This window comes from Cydia strobilella, chromosome 7, assembly GCF_947568885.1.
Source record: "Cydia strobilella chromosome 7, ilCydStro3.1, whole genome shotgun sequence".
Taxonomy (NCBI): Eukaryota; Metazoa; Arthropoda; class Insecta; order Lepidoptera; family Tortricidae; genus Cydia; species Cydia strobilella.
In genome coordinates, this window is record NC_086047.1 from 16925572 (window position 1) to 16945512 (window position 19941).

The 19941-nt window shown below is 38.3% G+C and overlaps 1 protein-coding gene across 1 annotated transcript in view; it reads right to left on the bottom strand.

The window, feature by feature from the left end:
- LOC134742687 (uncharacterized) overlaps positions 1–18503 on the bottom strand; it is a 40219-nt gene extending 21716 nt beyond the window's left edge. The window contains exon 1 of the mRNA XM_063675882.1: positions 18101–18503. Within this exon, the coding sequence (XP_063531952.1) occupies positions 18101–18153 (53 nt within the window). The 5' untranslated portion in view covers positions 18154–18503. The remainder of the gene's footprint in view (positions 1–18100) is intronic.
- Positions 18504–19941: the final 1438 nt, after the last annotated feature.

Here is a 19941-nt window from a genome sequence, read left to right on the forward strand (position 1 = left end):
AAACTCTGGAAGTTGTGTATTTTTACGCGAGTCGGTGAGAAAAGGTTTTAAGTAAGTAAAAAAATTGTTGACAATGTTGACATTTCTGATGTATGAAATGTCAACGATGCGTTTTGAAATTGCATCGACTCAACTTGTGCGTTCAGAATTATATTTAACATCATTATAAAAAAACAAACGTTTCTTATGGAATTTTAAGGTTTATGACTTAAAATCATTCTTCTTCCTCGGTCCCTCATTGCTGAGGATCGCGACCATGTATGCTCCGTCTCCATAGTGTGCGGTCATAAGCCACATGAGTCACGCACTGCATGTTGCCGCCAACCACCCTCTTCACACCATCAGACCATCTCGTGGGTGCTTTTCCTCGCCCGCGCTTGCCATCCATTTGACCCAAGATAATCTGCCTTTCTAGGTCATGCTTCTTAGACCGCATGATATGTCCAAAAAAGCTGAGTGCGCGTTCTTGACATATTGTAGAGAGCCGCGTGGTGATTTTCAGCTCCTCTAGGATGGACTTATTGGTTCTCATAGCCGTCCAGGGTATGCGTAAGAGTCTTCGCCAACACCACATCTCAAAAGCGTCGATTTTTGCCCTGTCGCGACTTTTCAAACTCCACGTCTCGGCACCGTATACGAAAATCGAGAATACCAGAGATCGAGTCAGACGCACCTTGGTTGAACGACGAATACTTCTGTTCCTCCAGATCTTGTCGAGGTTCGCCATAGCACTTTTGGCTATACCAGATCTACGGCGTATTTCGCCATCGCAGCCACCGTCACAGGTTATCAGCGACCCGAGATACACAAACTCACTTACTTTTTCATATTTTCTGAGTGCATCGGTGATGGGAAGTAGATTGGCTCGGTCTATCACCATTACTTTCGTTTTGGAATGGTTAATCTTAAGACCAAGCCTAGCACTCTCAACCTCATTTATTAAAATCATTAAATAAAGCTAAATTTGGTATTTTTTATTAGATTCTCAAACCATTTATTTAATGATAATTAATATCGAACAAACCATTATCATGAGCGTTTTACGTTTTGTTATCTGTCAAGCTACTTAAACACGCTCCATCCAAGGTCAAATTACTTTCCCCACTAGTGGATAAAACGCGTTTTTCCCCGCTTGTATTGAAGGAAAAACGACAACTTTCCGAGCTAGTGAGGGGAAAAGACCTTTATAACTCGGTATAAGATAAATAAGGTCTAAGGAAAAAACGTGCCTCGGAATTCAAGAAAATTTGATTCTCGCACAAATGGCGCTACCACAAATACCAACCTTTGGCCTATTTTCGTTTAGATGGCGTTGACGGTTTCGTTTGTTTTTTAATATCAGTGAAAGAATATAATAATTTATCCATATATATATATACATATATATCATTTTATTGATATTTTTAGTTTTAATCGTGTGACGATAGATGGCAGTAAATTTACTGTGACTACAAAAATTACAAAATGTACTGATATAATGTGTAGTTTTGTTAGAAGGGCATGCAGGTTGTACAACGAAAAATTTCTGAATCTCGATATTTTCTGCGAGAAACTTAATAGATTTAAAACACTATCTATGCAGTGTAATAACCCAAATCATTAGTTTGGCGCTATTAGGAAAAAATCTCAGTATTGAACGTTAATAAGTAATAAGAATAACAATCCTTTTTAGTATTCAGTTTATATACAAATTAATTGTTAACACTGATACCAACTGATACTCTTGCATTTTATTTTCATTATTGTTATTATTGTTTTTGTTCTTGTTTGCACAAATAGCTCTATTTTACTCTGTAGAAACTTTATTAAAAATGATGTTAAAATATTCTAGCTTTAAGAAAATTTCCAGTGGTATATACAACTAAGTATAAAAGACTGTTTGTTTCTTAAATAAATAAAATAAATAATATGACAATAACCCTCTATACTGTCTATTCTCTTTGCCATGACTTATACCAATGCTTATACCTAATACGTTTATGGGACAGTCTGTATTTATTTTCTGTACCGATCCCTATCTCACCAATTCATTACCGTCATGTTAGATATGAAAGTTATTAATAAACAATAAGATTGCGACATTTTATTGAAAAAACGTTGGCAACGTATCTCTCACGTGTTCAGTCACGTTTCCGGCAGTTGCTGGGTTGTGTATGAATAAGCGTGTTTTTTACAAGCTTTTTACAAGCTTTTTATTGACTTGCAATGTAATGTAAGTGTATCTATGTAAGTATGTATAAAATTTACAAAAATGTTAATTTTATGTATATGTAAATTTGGCAGGAAATTTTGTTTTTGCGATTTCGTGGTTGGTCCCATAATAAAAGTTGCTCAGTATAATCCCAAAACCTCCCTGGCAAAGGGAATGCACTTATTTTTTAGCCACCGTGTATATAGTTTGTTAACTAGTTTGCAACTGTTCATTATTAATTACGTATTTATTTAAGATGTCTCAAATAGGAAAGGTCGACCACTTGCGACACCTGCACAGTGATGTCACCGCACGTGCCGCGTTCACGTGAACCATTCGAAATCTGAAGAAAGTCTACGCCCGTCTTTATCGCTCTCGCATTATACGAGTGACAGTGACAGCTAGGGCTGCACGTAGACAATTTTCGAATTTAGTTGCACACGTCCCCCCGTCCCCCAGAATCCTCGCGAGTCGCGAGAAACGCTTATCTACATCACTGCCCACGACGCAAACAGTTGTCACAGGTCACAGCTACTGAAAAACCCAAGGGCCTGACACTCTTTGATAGAGAAAGATAGTCTTATTGCGATCCCTATAAGAGGAAAGAGAAAATAGTGCCATGCTTTGTCCTTATCACCGACCGGGTGGCATCATAGGTAGGAGGCGATGGCGAAATACCGAAATTTATAAGAGCGAAAGAGAAAAAATCCTATGCTGCCCAAATTTTATATGAATATTCTTTCTCTTACCCCCGGTCGCTCGGTGGCGCGTCTATTACCACTTGTATATACTATGTATGTCTATGGAAAAACCAGTTAAGTTGTGATTTTGTTGCGCGCCAATACGATTAGGGTTGCCGAAAAAAAATTACCTTAAAAATCCTGACTTTTCTGGGCGGCCATTTCTCCAAACGCAATTCAAGTTTTATTTAAGTTCAAATTGGGGTTGGCAACCGTCAAGGTTTGCAGAGATGGCGCCATCATAGCTTGCCCCTTTTTCTATGAGATTCGTCTTAAAGGGCTGGCATCCTAATTTAATTATAGGGATAGGAAATTGGCAATCGAAACGACACTTCTCACTGCAAATTTTGAAAAATACTCCCAGGAAAACTCATTTATTTTAGGTTTAAAAAGAGAAAATGAAAACTTTAACTATTTCAGCCGCTAGTTTAGGAAATGATTATTTAAGAACGTTAACAGTTTTTGAATAAATACTAATAGATACGTCGTAATGTTGAATGAAAAAGGAAGCATTTTGCAAAATACGCTCGTTTTGAAGGCAGCACCAGTCGCGCACCTAGCGAATACCGAATTACCTACCAGCCTACCACAAACATCGAAATTCGAAAATTGTATCTGAAAATCTGCGTTCCTTTCACTAATAATGGAATGTTTTGACGACTGGTCTGGCCTAGTGGGGTAGTGACCCTGCCTGTGAAGCCGATGGTCCTGGGATCAAATCTCGGTAAGGGCATTTATTGTGTGCATGATGAGCACAGATATTTGTTACTGAGTCTTGGGTGTTTTCTATGTATTTATGTATTTGTATATTATATATATATATATATCGTTGTCTGAGTACCTACAACACAAGCCTTCTTGAGCTTACTGTGGGGCTGTGGGACTTAGTCAATCTGTGTATCTAAGAATGTCCTGTAATATTTATTTATACGTAGGTCGCAGACGTTTCACGGTAGCTGCCCTGTCTCGCACGTGCTACGTTCACGTGAATATGCGAATCAGAATCACGCCACGCCAAACCGGCTGCGCCGGTACGGCCATTGCTTTATGCAGTTTATGTTAACTCAAATCACAAAATAACTAATAGTACCACCTCAAATACAGTAATCTAGACCGCGGGCCAGGAACAGATTTCCATGACCAATCGCCTCCCGGGCGACAACTCGTGTAGTGGTTAACGGCTATGTATGATGGATGAACCCTCGTGAACCGCGTGAACGTCAGCTGCCGCTCCGTTGGTGGGTTGAGGAATGGCAGCAAATAAAGTCTATAAAAAAAGTCATCGCTTCCCGCTTGATACTTTGTCAGATGATAGTTTAGATGCTATTGTAAATAAACAAATTCGTCAGCCGATTGTATCGCTGTGCAAAGACCGTCAGCTTGTAAAAAAGAAAATTATTTTCAGTCATCGGCGTCATCGCCTCCCGTTTGATACTTTGTCAGATGATAGTTTAGATGCTATTGTTAATAAAAGAAATCGTCAGCCGGTTGTATCGCGGTGGATAGACCGTGTTACGCGTTTCGGTGGCTGCCATTCCTCAACCCACCAACGGAGCGGCAGCTGACGTTCACGAGGGTTCATCAAACATAGCCGTTAACCGCTATACGAGTTTTCGCCTGGGAGGCGATGACTGACGAAATTTGCGCCTGGCTCGAGGTCTAATCAGTAATTTTTTCATAGGTAAGTAAATGTAGTATTTTTTTGGACTTAGCCATAGCCCGAAATTAACGGAGTGTAAAAAAACACCGTGTATATGTCCGAGTCTCGCGGCAGCCTAATAAAAAGGGACGACTGGCACTGGAATGGCATGAAGGGCATCACGATCTGGAAGTCTCTACACCGTGCTAAGACGTCACCGACACGTGCAGACGTCACGTGAACGGAAACTTCCGGCGCTGCGGGATCTGTGGCCTTAATAGGGTTATTTCCTATAGATAATCTCGCTATAGCCTCCACAACACGACATGACAGCAGGTGGGCAATATCAATGAATGAGATACCTACCTAAACGATCGCACCATATTATAAGTAGATTCGGACCACGCTAAGTTTTCATGCCAAGTGATACGTCAAGGTATGAAGCTTATGTATTCTTGTATTCTTATTGCTTAGTTTGTGCCTTGTGCAAAGTTAGCGTGGTCAGTGTCTAACACTTTTCGATATACAGGTATGGATTTTTTTACGAGTTCATGACCGATTCAAGAACTATTATTATACTAAAATGACCCATTAATAATAGGTGTCTGACGTACAGGACAGGAATTGCTAAGCGGGCGAGGTGTTCAAAATTACCTTGACACGCTCTCACTCTCTTGAGGCAGTTGCATCGGTTTTCCGCTATCACTGTCATGCACATTTCGCAAATTGCAAGGAAGAACGGGAACTATGAACGGGAAAGACCATGCGCGCCAAGTGTCAATTTTGATCGAATTTTGTCGATTTTTATTTATTTTAAAAACGTTGACTTACAATATCGAAATTCGAAAGCTGTCAAATTACTATTTAAGTTAAGATTGTTTTTTCTTCTTTTTTTGCTTATAGTGTCACATAATAAATAACCGAGTAAAGTTTGATTAAAAGTCCGAGTTCTCAAAAATATCTGAACATGCACTCTAACGCTTTGACAATAGAGTCGTGTTCAGATATTTGTGAGCACCTTCGCCGCACCGATATATCTGATGGCGACTGTACATTTAGACCGTGTCAAACACAAAAGCTGTCATCCAGACGACACGTCACCGAAGTGTCAAAACTGAAATTGAACTTTATGCATATGCGTGTAGGGACTTCCGGTTCGAGCGCCATCTTGATAGTTAGCATCGTGATTAATTACTTTGTTTTTTGCTTATTAATATTGTTTAAAGTGTAATATCGATAGCTTATTATACAGTAAACTAATGTGGTAGTGTGCAGTGAATGGAGAATTAATTTTGAAGCGCGTTTAACCATCATCTTGGGAGTCAATGGCCGGTAGTCCACGTGCTTCTTGTAAAGACTAGCTATCGATTTACAAGAGCTAACAAATGACCGTACACTGTCTTGTACAACCGTACAATTTTTGTCGTTTGTAAACCTCTCAATACCTTGATACTGGCGAAATAGTCCCACTGGGCTGAAGCCATAATTTTAAAAGAAGAAGAAGAAGCATATGCGTGTAGGTCTATATTGCTCTGTGGTCTACGACCGATTAATCGGTCTTTGGCGTTGAACCTACGGTGCGTATATATCGGTTATTGTCGTCCAAAAGGTTAAATAACAAAACCTTGACAGTTAACATCACGTGACAGTAGATCCTCAAAAACTATCAATGTCAGCGTCATCACAAAATAATAATTGATAACGATAATAACTTGATAACCGTACTAAACATATATCACATATCTAATCAATAACATTTACCTTTAGTGCCCTTGACTCGAGCACTATCCATATCCATACTATCCAACTATCCATACTAATATTATAAATGCGAAAGTCTGTCTGTCTGTCTTTCTGTCTGTGTGTTCCCTCTTCACGCTTAAATCGCTGAATCGATTTAGATGAAATTTGGCATAGAGATAGGATGAGTCCCTGAGAAGGACATATGATAGTTTTTATCCCGAAAATCATCCCTTAAGAAAGTAAAAAACGGGGTGGAATTGAGATAATTAATGAAGTGCCTGCTAATTTGTGTGCATAATATGCTCAAATTTAGATTGCTATGAGAATTTTTCCAGGCGCTATTCTTACTCTAGCTGCGATTACTAAGTCCACGCAGACGAAGTCGCGGGCAAAAGCTAGGAATATTATAAATGCGAAAGTCTGTCTGTCTGTCTTTCTGTCTGTGTGTTCCCTCTTCACGCTTAAACCGCTGAATCGATTTAGATGAAATTTGGCATAGAGATAGGTTGAGTCCCTGAGAAGGATATACGTCATATACGATAGTTTTTATCCCGAAAATCATCCCTTAAGAAAGTAAAAAGCGGGGTGGAATTGAGATAATTAATGAAGTGCCTGCTAATTTGTGTGCATAATATGCTCAAATTTAACGATTGCTATGAGAATTATTATAGGCGCTATACTTACTTTAGCTGCTGTGACACAAAGTCCACGCAGACGAAGTCGCGGGCAAAAGCTAGTTTCTATATTAAATGATACGCGGAGTGCGATGAATATATAATGAGAGTGCCCCGGGCGCCATCCAAGGGGGGGCGCCAAAATGGGCAAAAGGCAGCAGCACTGCAGGGAAACTTTTGTCAGTCGTCAGGGGGCGTAAATTTGGTGACTGCCCCGCGGGCGCCATATCCTTTAGCCTACGCCCCTGGATTAGTTATTCTGTGCCCCTAGGTCTAGTGATCCACGCAGTGCATCCTGTCTAAGGAAAACTTACATATGTGACCCAAATTTCAACTTAATTGGTCCGATACACGAATTATGACACTTCGCTTGATACAATTAATTCCCAAAGTAACCTCTAACTATAGGACTTTTAATCCAACTTTACTCGGTTATTTTTATTATGTGACACTATAAACAAAAAAAAGAAGAGAAAAAATTTGACCGCTTTCGAATTTCGATATTGTAAGGCAACGTTTTTAAAATAAATAAAAATCGACAAAATTTTATTTTCTATTAAAATTGACACTTGGCGCGTGATCTTTCCCGTTTTTTCTTGCGAAATGTGACAGTGATAACGGCAAACCGATGGAACGGCCTTAAATTTAATTATGAAAATGAACACGAAATGTCGGAAAATTTGGAATCCAGAAGTTGATTTTTAGTGTGTGATTATGAACGTTTTTTTCGGGGTTTGTAGTTAATTATTTTATATTTCATTAAAAAAAATATGAAAATGAACACGAAATGTCGGAAAATTTGGAATCCAGAAGTTGATTTTTAGTGTGTGATTATGAACGTTTTTTTCGGGGTTTGTAGTTAATTATTTTATATTTCATTTAAAAACTTATAGGTATATCACAAAAATAGTGTACCTTTCTGATGGTAGTCAAATTTTTAATATATCTCTTACTGAAAATTATATATTTAAATAAATATGATTTAGCCTATTATTTGGCGCAACTTCTAACTCTGATTTCGCAGTGAAAATCGATGTTATATTTTTTTACCATTTTTCCCATAATCAGCAAACAATTATGTAACAGTCTAACAGTATATATTAATTTCGGGCAAAAAGAAAAAACCGGACTCGCCCATCGAGGGTTTCGTACCTTTTAGTATTTGTTGTTATAGCGGCAACAGAAATACATCATCTGTAAAAATTTCAACTGGCTAGCTATCACGGTTTGTGAGATACAGCCTGGTGACAGATGGACAGACAGACAGACAGGCAGACAGACAACGGAGTCTTATAGTAATGGGGTACCGTTTTTACCTTTTTTACCCTAAAAATAAGCTACCTAAATTACTAACTCCACGCAGACGAAGTCGAGGGCAAAAGCTAGTACATAATATTATAAATGCGAAAGTGTGTCTGTCTGTTACCTTTGTATAATATATAGAGATAATATAATAGATAGAGATAGTTTGAGTCCCGGGGTAGGACATAGGGTAGTTTTTAGGGTTCCGTACCTCAAAAGGAAAAAACGGAACCCTTATAGGATAGCTCGTGCGTCTGTCTGTCTGTCTGTCTGTCTGTCCGTCTGTCACAGCCTAGTTCCTCCGAAACTACTGGACCAATTAAGTTAAAATTTGGTATACATATGTAAGTTTGTGACCCAAAGACGAACATGTAACGTAAACAAATGAATTTTAAACATGGGGGCCACTTGTGGGGGTAAATGTGAAAATTAAAAAATAAAGTTTTTCAAACTATATCGTGTTACATATCAAATGAAAGAGCTCGTTGTGAGAATCTCAAATATATTTTTTTTATAATTTTAGGATGAACAATTTAGAAGTTATTCAAGAAAATAGGCAAAATATGACCATTCCCCCCCCCCCTTTATCTCCGAAACTACTGGGTCTAAAATTTTGAAAAAAATACACTAAATAGATCTTTACCTATAGATTACAGGAAAACCTATTAGAAATGTGCAGTCAAGCGTGAGTCGGGCTTAATTACTTAGTTTTTGATCCGACCCCTACGGGTTTTTTTAAAGACATTTCACTCACGTTTTACATAAAAAATACATTGTTTAAATTATGTAATGTACGGAACCCTTGGAACGCGAGTCCGACTCGCACTTGGCCAATTTTTTATCCCAGAAATCATCCTTTAAGGGGGTGAAAAGGGGGTGGAAGTTTGTATGGGAAATCGATAAAAAGCAGATTGGATAAAAAATAAGCTACCCAAATTACCACGACAAATTACTAACTCCACGCAGACGAAGTCGCGAGCAAAAGCTAGTTATATCATACATCCACCCACAGACCATTCACAAAATAGACTACGCACAAATAGTCTGCTCTAGGGATACAAACCACCAGGTTACGCACTCGTTATTACGCCGTACGCGCCACGTGCCCTGAAACGTGGACGGCTGGACGCCAACGCTGCCGAATTATTAAAATATACCTAAACAAAAATTGCTGGAATTAAATTTAGGCTGTTATTTAAAGTTGAACAAATAATCATGACAATAGGACTTTGTTCGAAGTTATAAGAAACTTCTTCAAATCTATTTTTAGTAAGTATTTTTATTTTTGTCCCCTTGGGTTAAATTTAACTTTGCGAAATGGAGGGCTTCGTCACTTTTTTGTTCTTTAGTATATGACATCTATTTTAGTTTATAACCAGCTCTCAGGGTTTTTAGAAAGTTAATAAAAAATGATAATTATTACCGTTAACTGGTGCTATTCGGTACAATATTTGGAGTAGAACATCAATACCTATATTTCCATATTGTATATCAATAATAAATGATTTATATTTTTAATGGATAAAACGCATCTTTCTCCATCGTTGTATGTACCACAAGTCTACCTATGAAGTCTACAACATGTTTGAATGGGGTTGGCAACTGTCAAAGGTTTTCAAAGATGGCGCCATCATAGCTTGCCCCTTTTTCTATGAGATTTGGCTTAAAGAGCTGGCATCCAGGGCATTAAAAAAACAAAAATTTGACACAATTCTACGGATTGACAGCGCAAGCTATGCTGGCGCCATCTGCTAATTATTTCGACCGGCCAACCGATGGGCCAACCCCATTGTTAACACAGATGGAGTAATAATGAGGTCAATGAGGTGTTCCCAGATACCTCGTGGTTGGGGCTTCATGGAAATCGATGAGTCTCGCACTGGTTTTGAAATTAGTGAATTTTGAAGCTTTTGTTGGACTAGGCCTAATTTCTGAGATGCTCTTGAAACGACCGCCAAAGGAATTAAAAACAGGGTCATAATGTTTTCAAATAATTTTCGGGACAAAAAATCACAAATTTTATTATGCACACCAGCACACCAAACAAGATTTCCAAGAATCTTTTTTCTTTCGGATTCAGTTGGAATTGGAACCATTATAATCTGTGGGTTTTTCTAAACAAGTACATACCTATAGTCCGACAAGAAATTGTAGAAAATAAATGAGGGCGCAACTTCCTACGTAACTGTCACATTTTTGAGGTAAAATGCTTATTGCTTAAACATGGCAACAATTTAATATGGTTTTTTTTTTTGTTTAATGTCAGGAAATTTTAGAGCGGGGTATATTTATGGAGAAAGGATAACTGTCCGTGATAATGTGTCAGTCTGTCTGAGTGTTTAGCAGTGTTTAGTCATATATATGGTACGTTTTCCGAAGTCAAAAATGTAATAGAACGTATTGATTATATGCTCTTTGAAATGTACTGAGCGTTTCGTCTTGTTTTGTTCGTCAGTTCGTCACTTTTCTTTTGTTTGTATAAATGGTGTTGCCATAACTATGAAATTTTTAGGGTACTTCTGTAATATGCTCTTGGGTATTCAATTAGGTAGGTGCTCGTATCGTGTAAGTATATCTTAAGTGTCGTCATAATGTCATGTGTCGGTCATAATGTTTTGATCAAATGATCAGTGATCAATGTTTAAATCCGTTTTTTGGCTGGCTAATTAAGAGAAAAATGTTATAGCATTTTAGCAGAATATAATAAGTAGCTGGTTAAGTACCTATAGCCACTAGTGCCACTACATACAATAGGTAGGGTCAATGCCTTGCATGCAATGCAATAAGCCATCAACGTCACTTTTGCAAAGTTGTGAAATCTAATTGAGACGCAGATAACCTAGGCCGCATTTCAAGAATCGCCTATAAAGTAAACAAAATGCAACGAAAGCGACGAATATCAATAGCGGCAGACTAGTGTAGCGATAAGTTGAGTCTGTGTGCGTGAGCGTTGGCTGTGTGCATGCGGTCACGTTTCGGGCGCCGTGCGCGGCCGCGCGCGTGCAAGGCCGCCCCCCGTGCCGGGTCTCGTGTAGACTTGACTTAACTCACGTTCACACTTCGCGATCTATTTTTACGGGAAAATGTCATAAGCGAAAGTGACTGAAAAATTGTTGGGAGATAATTCGGCGAGGCGATGGGGGCGATCATTTTCACTTGGTATCTGCCTATTAATTACGTAATCTACTATTTGTGTGTGTGTCAAATGATACATTTCATGTAGCAAAAAATACTACGATGCCAACGATTGTTTTCGTATAAATAAAAATGAAATTTTATTTAGTTTCCAATATAAATATAAGTTAGGTAATATACTCCCTAGGAATGCTTTTCCAGTTCCAGTTCATGCCAGGCACTGATTTTCTCTACATAGGTTTACATTGTGCATATAGGTACGTTTTTAGACAAGTAATTAACAATACATTATATTACAACAAATGTACAATTCAAAGTAAGACATTTTCCTCGAATTTATGAAGTTTTAAATCTTTAGGAAGTGAATTGCACTGCGTTAAAACTTTGGCCTCATCACTAAATTACACAAAAGAGTCATAATATTCTGAATAACTGAACAACATCAACATAGACATCTGGTATTCGTGTGTTCATTAATGTTATTTATTAAATTGTAAACTTGTTTTGCATAGTTACTCGCGCGTTATCGCTGCCCGCATCGCGGGCGGTCAGTTATAATAAGTATTATTATAAAACTACCTGTATTATTTAAGTTAAATTAAATATTTAAGTTTTTTTGTGCGCTCTAAACAAAATGTAATATACTGTTCTGTATTTATCTCGTCAAGTGAATTGTACAATTCTTATGAGAATAAATGATCTTAAACCTATATTTAAAGTAAGTGTCAATAGTGTCATTCGCGATTCAACGTGGTAATGCGGCGAGCGTGACGGGCACCTTGCTTCGACTGTGCAGTTGAACTGTACAGGCAAAACTGTGCATGCTTGTGTATGGCCAGCTTTGTTTAATTTAGTTCCTTTCCTTCTTAAGTATTTTTTCATCTAATTTAGTTTTAGCGTAGTTTTATTTCTAAATATAAGCCTGACCAGAAATATATGATCATTGTCAAGAGGGCGCTGTTATTCTCATTCAGTTCAGTATAGTATGACAAAAATAGTTCCAGTGAAGTTCCGCAACATGGCGCGTGATCATATATTCCTGGTCAGGCTTTATATAGTTATTTTTTCATTTAAATTTATACTTAATGATTGTGTCTACAATTTTGTAATTTTTATTTAATTCCGTTCAAAATATATTTTTATATCCGAATAATATATTTTAGAATCTCACTGCTACGAGTAATTTATTAAAAATTTTACACATATGTAATACATACAATTAGGTACCTACACCAATGTCAAAAAAAAAAACTTTATAATCTTAAAATTGTAGAAGGCAGATGTGAACGTGTCCTTGCGAAATCTGCGCAGTAGGTGTAGGTAGGAATAAGTACTTACTATTTTCGATCACGCCCGCTTTCGCCATTTACTTCCGATAGGTACTCAATTATATAGTAGATTGTTAACCAAGGGTTAAATTAAAGGGAAAGGACGATTACGACGTTATAGCCAACCAAACTTCGTCCCTCTGCTGCCTATAGTGCGACGACTTTTTTTTAAATTAAATTTGATCTGTATAATAATTCAATATTATTATGGAATAATATTAACATCAATAAATTGCTCTGACAATTAGCTTAAGATAATATATATGTGTATATTATTCACCATTCATAAGTGCTTTAATTTCTAATTCTAAAATTAGTTGCGTTGCGGATATGAAAAAATCCCCCAAATTTTTGTAGGTATTCAGAATTTACACCGGGCAATTTAGCCCAGTTTAGCCTAATAAAAACCTGACTAGATACAGGACACCTACACAAAAGTCAACAGTAAAACAGGAAAGTGATGAGTCGCGCCTCGTGGGCCTCGTGCTACACGAAGGCTAACGCTGACATTTTCACAGTTTTGTAATCGTTTACAACATGTGCAGGTGTACTGTTCTGTATTATTGTGTTCTAAGCTTCTAACAAACAGAAGTCTAACTTCGAGGGATGTTTAAAATGTTGAATTTGTTGAATTGGCCTATTACTAAGTCGAATTTTGAACTATAATGTAATTCTTAGGTTCCAAAAATTCATGTAGAAATTCGCAAGATTATGAAAAAAAGACGCTTGGAAAATCCAAGTGCAGAAAATGATTTATAATTTTATATGTTTTGCATATATTATTTAGTTTACTTTCGTTTTAACAAATATAATCCAATCGATATCTATATACTATATACTATATAGTCACAGCAAGCTGGTGTATGATGACGGGATTATTCACGTGATAAAGCAAACGTCACGTTTTCCTAGTATAATCTTCATGTTTATCATATAATACCCATACAGTTGCGTATTAATACGATATGCCATTGTACCAGTAACATTTCTATCTCATTAATCTTTTCCATGGCCATTAGATTATCTTCTCAGGCCACTAGGCGGGAGTACGCATCACATGATTCATAAGCATTGCACTATTTACACTGCACCAGATGTACTTGCATCAATAGCATTGAACTCTCGTCTCGTGACGCACATGCTATCGAAGGTTAGCACTGATTATTGCAGAATCCTCTACATACATATACTTTGTAAGGGCTGAATTTAAAATAAGCGTTTAAAAACCACATGCTTACAAAGCACATGAAGCAGAAAAGAATAGGGCAAAGTCCCGTTATTTTTTGTCGGAGGTCAAGATCCTCTTTAAAACACTAATCGATTAAGGTAAGTACAAAAACCTTAAAAAGATTCCAAAGGGACCACGTCTAAAATGCATCTAAAGCGGAAAAGCGTATTAGCTGTAAAAAAAATACAGGGGAAATAGTGTTGAGCGGATTCTAATCCACGCCCATGTGTAGATTGAGAATTAATTCAAGATTTAAAATAGCAGGCCTTTTTTAATGGCATGTATTTGAAACACAGGCGCCTCACACAGCGATAATGCGCTCGTTAATGATAAAAGTGAATTGCAAACACAATGTAGCTTCAGACTCGTGCGTTATTTTAATCTCACGTGTTAGTGTCACACAACGGCACATTATATGTGTAGGTAGTCATCATATCCTAATAATAGCTGTCGCTATACTCGTTGCATTTTGATTATGAAAGTTTGTGTTTAAATGTTCAGATGTTTTGAACCACAAGAATTCCTCTACATTTTTGATTTGTGCCAGCAGCATAGCCACCTCTATTGTGCCCTTTGGGGATATAAGCCTCTTCTCGATTTTTCCACTTTCGTTGATCTGTTGCTTTCTGGATACAATTGATACAATCAATGGTCGATCCGCCTCTGCTCTACTATGCATAGGGATAGTTGCATAGGAACTGCCCTCGACAGTTTGTCTCGCGTAGTGTCCACATTCAATTTGTCTACCTATTACTCATCTCTATTTTCAGCGCTCGATCTACTACTCCACCATGTTTCTATCTCTTCTTTTCCGGTGCATTAGCATAATTTTGGGCGTTAACTACGGCATATTCTAGCTATCTTTCTTGTTAATGTGGTTGTTTTCATTCCTGCATTCAAATTCTATGATTTGGAAGTTTAGTTTTATAGGTTCGGTATGTGAAGTTATCGACTTTACCTTTTTACTTTTAGAGGAAGAATTTGTTTTGTCTTGGACCTGCGATATTAAAATCAGCAACAGTTAACTTTAATTTCTGTGTTTTTCCAAAAATATAAGTTTATTAGATTATATTGAGTGTCTGAGTTCGCCCGACCCACATCAGTGCTACCTGTATTGTTCACAAACCATTAATCATTTTGTCTCCTTAATTTATAAACTTCATAAGAAGTGCGGCGCGCCGGCGCGGCGCGCGGGGCCCCGGCGCAGTGTTCTTAGGATCCTAAGATCCTAACAGCAGTGTTCTAGCTGTGTTCTTAGGAATATTCTTACAATATTATGCATATGTTGTTTTTTCTTAGCCTGACTTATAGGCAAAGATCTACAAACTATTATTTACTTTGATTTTATTTATAATTTAAATATAAAAAAAAAAAAAAAATATTTTATAGTTAAAGTGGGACTGGGCTGGTCATGTCTGCCGCATGCCGAATGACATGTGGGCCAAAATAACCACAGAGTGGGTGCCCCATGAGCCAAACCGGGGATCCGGCAGACCTCGTCGGCGATGGCGGGATAACTTGGACTCCTTTTTGAGCGACTGGCCAGATGTAGCTCAAAACCGGGAGGAGTGGAAGAAGAGGGGGGAGCCCTTTGCCCAGCAGTGGGACACAATAGGCTCGTAATAATATAATTTTAGGTGTTTGCTGCTGTCTTAGAAAAAATATTGTGGGCAACGGTATGTACTATGTACCGTACTTAACTCCGTTTCGTTTTGTAATTTCGACCTTTGAATTTTAAGAACCCTTATTATGTACCTGTTGCACAAAATACTTTTATTTCTGTACTATAAAAACTGCTGTTAAATAAATAAGACTCTTCGGTTATTCTTCTTCAATTTCCCATAAACTCGGAAGAAAATATAAGTACACATTATTTTGTTTACAATTTCTGGTTATCGCAATTGTATTGACAGAGATCATAACACTTTCTCTAATATCATTATGATCCGTTCACGTGATCTGCTTATCGGAAAATGGAAACGTGATGACATGGAAGGCTTACTTGGTAATCCGTTCCTCTAAACATATGGGTAATTAGAACCTTTTGCTTTTCTTAACATATGGGTAATTAGAACCTTTTGCTTTTCTAAACATATGGGTAATTAGAAGCTTTTGCTTTTCTAAACATATGGGTAATTAAAATCCTTTGCTTTTCTAAACATATGGGTAATTAGAACCTTTTGCTTTTTTGTTTTGTTGTGCTTGGTCTTTGACCAAAGCTCAGAAGTCCAAACTCGGAGTTTGCCAACGAGCCATGGAGCGTAGCATATTAGGTGTCAAATTGATGGATCGAGTCCGGAACACCACGCTGCGCTCCAAAACGCAAATCGTCGATGTAGCTCGGAAGGCGGCCAAGCTAAAATGGGACTGGGCTGGTCACGTCTGCCGAATGCCAAATGAGTTGTGGGGCAAAATCGCCACAGAGTGGGAGCCCGAAAACTCAAATCGGGGACATGGCAGACCCCGCCGGCGATGGCGGGATGAACTAGACTCCTTTTTGAAGGAGTGGCCAGACACATCACTAGACAGAGATCTGTGGAGAAATTGGGGGGAGGCCTTTGCCCAGCAGTGGGACACGTAAGGCTCCAAATAATAATAATAATAATAACCCCGCGGGGGCAGCTTGTGGAGAGCTGACGGTAAGTGGCGACACCGCGGTCCCCTATTCCTGAGGGCTCTTTCATCTGGCCCTCGCCTCTGTGCTTGCCTTGACTGGCCGGCCAGAGTGGAGTCGCAAGAGCGGGACCTATGCTCCAGGTTGGAAGTGTAAAATGTCATAACGCCGGCGGCCTGCTGAGCGGATTACCGGGATCTGGCTACCGCAGACTCACTTCTCGACAACCTCACAGCCGCGCAGCCTCGCAGCCGCGTGTTGCTCTATTGTCGCAATGTGCGTGCGGCCGTTGTAGGGCCCACTAAATGAGTTGGCGAGTCACCACGTGTCTTTAACAATTTTGAGCCTGATTGTCACGGCGGGTGTCCGCTAGTCTCTCCCATAGCCCATTATCCAGTCCATCCAACATTCAAATCTATAGCCCATGACCTTAGTTCCCATCGCAGCATAAAAGTGCTGCAATGCAATAGTCTTTGCATCTGGCGGGGACCATCTCCAGATGTATCACATTGTGCGTTCGGGGATGATATCCGCCACGTGTATCCCTTGCTTTTAGAATAAATTGTCTTAAAGGGCCTCTGCGCTGTTGGCTTCGGCCCCACGCATGCCTCCCAAAGGTCCCTATGGTCCCGTGATATGGAAAGACAGACGAATAATAATAATAATGTGCATTTGTTTTTATATTACTTGTCTTAAGGGTATTTTCAGTTAAAATTCTCTTATCGGTATGATTATTACCTGTAAATTGGGCACTCTGGAATGGTGTATGGAGTCGTTTATTGATAACAATGATAACGATTAGGGTATGTATTGTTGTTTTGCTTTTCAATCGCATGTGACTGTGCTTTCTTTAAATTGTCCTTATCTATGTACCCTTAAAACATCTTATCGTTCCTTCAGGTACAGATGTTTGTTATATAATATTCAGCGCCGTGTAAATAATGACCTTACGCTATTTACATGTCGTGTCTATTTTGAGCTAAACAAGATTTTATATATTCATGGATAGCAGGTACACGAACAGGTGGAAATTTCCAAAATCAACAAGTCTATAAATTTCGATTCCACGAAATGAACAGTTCTCATGCTCACCCAAGATTGGCAATTGGTATAACAGCGGAGGCTGCGGAGGTGTCCTCTGGATTTTCCCTAGGCTGGCTTTCACCGTTTTATTGCCTTATACATATATGCCTCATCTCTGCTGACCAAATAAAGGAAGAGGAGTAGAAACAATATAGATAGAAGTTGGTGGAAGCAACTAACGCAAGCCATCCATACTCATGATGATGATGATGGGAATTACACATAGTATGTGTGAAAACAGCGAAATTTTGGAAATATTTTCAGATGTCTGCGGTTGAAATAGCCAAAATAATCCTTATCCAAAATCCAAGGATCATTCCTTTAATCTTGAAATCGAATTAGATTTTACGAATTGCCTTACTTTAAAAATCTGTCAGAAGTCGGGTTACCTGAATATGGCTTTCTTATAAGATATTACTATACCTTTCGTATTTGACGGCATGCCCGTTCTCCTCCCAATAATGCCTTGTTTCCATATTTACTTCGCAACAGAAAAGATCACAATGTCAACACCAGCACAATCACGTAAATTCTGAATTGATAACACACACTTCACAAATATATTTAAGTGAGGTCTTTGCATTCCATTTTCGGTAACCAAACGCCGTAGTAGAGTAAGTTAATCTGCATGTATAATGTACAAAACGAACGGGTGGCACTAGCGAGCGCCCCGACTGAACGTTTGAACAAGACTGGACTGACTGAATGCCGGCCGGTTTAGTCACATGACTGGCGGCATCAAAATATGACACGGCACGCACGACACGGGCAACGGAATGTGCGGCGCCCGCGGCAGGCCACGCTTGTCTGCACGTGACCGGGACCTCGCCGCCCACGCCGCCGCCCCCTCTGGGCCGGCTCTTCATTGTTAGGACCACGTTACGTGCCTGGAGAGGAACGTAACGTGTAAACGGTGAACGCGGCCTGCACGCAGGTGATAAGGCATCACTGGCATCAGTACTGGGTTGGTTACAGGGCATATAAGTGACGTATTAGTTCCCAATAAGGACATAAAGGGTATTTCCTGGTATTTCCTAATTAGAATTATTAGAATCTAAAAGCTTCAAAGTGCTTTTATTTTATTTACTTTCTAATGGTGATTTCGTCTTTTTAGAGAAAAAAAAGTGCATTGCTGCATCTGAAAACCTGGTTTGAGAACTTTGAGACGGCTAGCAGATCAGTTTCTCCAGAGCTGCAAACAAATTTGTATCCCACTGCTGATGTTATTGTTACTATACTTAAACATAACAAGAATAAAAAAGATATTCAACCACAAACAGCTTAAAATTCAAATCAACTCCAATTTTATTACTAATTAGACGCGTACGCCATTGCAAATCACGTCAATTTCTAATGAAATAATACGTTTTCGAAAATGTTACCACCATGTATGTGACCGCAATTTGTCCATATCTGGGGGAAAAATCGGAAAAGTCAACGTCTTTAATTCATAGTGTTAAATATTTATTTAGTTTTCGCTTTCCGAGTATTTCTGCTTAGTGAACCTTTGTTTTATTATGTTACAACTAAGTGTATAAAATTAGTATAGTTGGTCAAGCAAATCCTGTCAGTAGAAAAAGGCGCGAAATTCTAATTTTATATGGGAAGTATATTATACAATTAAAACTTGGCATGAGTACCTACTAGCCCTTAACCACTGACGTATGAATTGGTGGTGCGTCACTGGTACGAGTCGTCAAAGTTGCTATGACGTTTCGTTAAAGTTGGTTAAAGTTCATAATGGGTTACTGTGAAAACAAAAAAACTTTACTTTACAGGCCTAGATAGCTACTGCTTGCAGTGTAATATTAATATTGTACAATTTGTACAGAATTTCATTACAGGCGCCTTAATTTTATCGCATGATAATTGATGATCCAGAGTTAGGTAATATTGTTAAAATGAGTAAAATATTTAGACTAAATTTATTAATTACCTACTTCGGTTTACCTTTTTCGGTTTCGGGTTTTTTAGTCACTTGTGCGACATGTTTCGTAGAACCTAGGTCTCCTGGTCTCCATAACATAAATCACTAAGGTCTAAGAGGGTCCAACTGAAGAGATGATAAGTATCTATAGGGCGTAGGAGTATAAACATCCTACTTGTGACAGTTTTTGGCATATGATTTTTTTCAGGGTTTTCTTAAATTGAATTGTTTTTGAAGATTTGCTTCAATTTTCGAAATGGTGTAATTTATTTGTAATTTTGCATCATCACCCAAAAGATTTTTATTAAGTATCATTTAAAAAATTTAATAAAAAAAC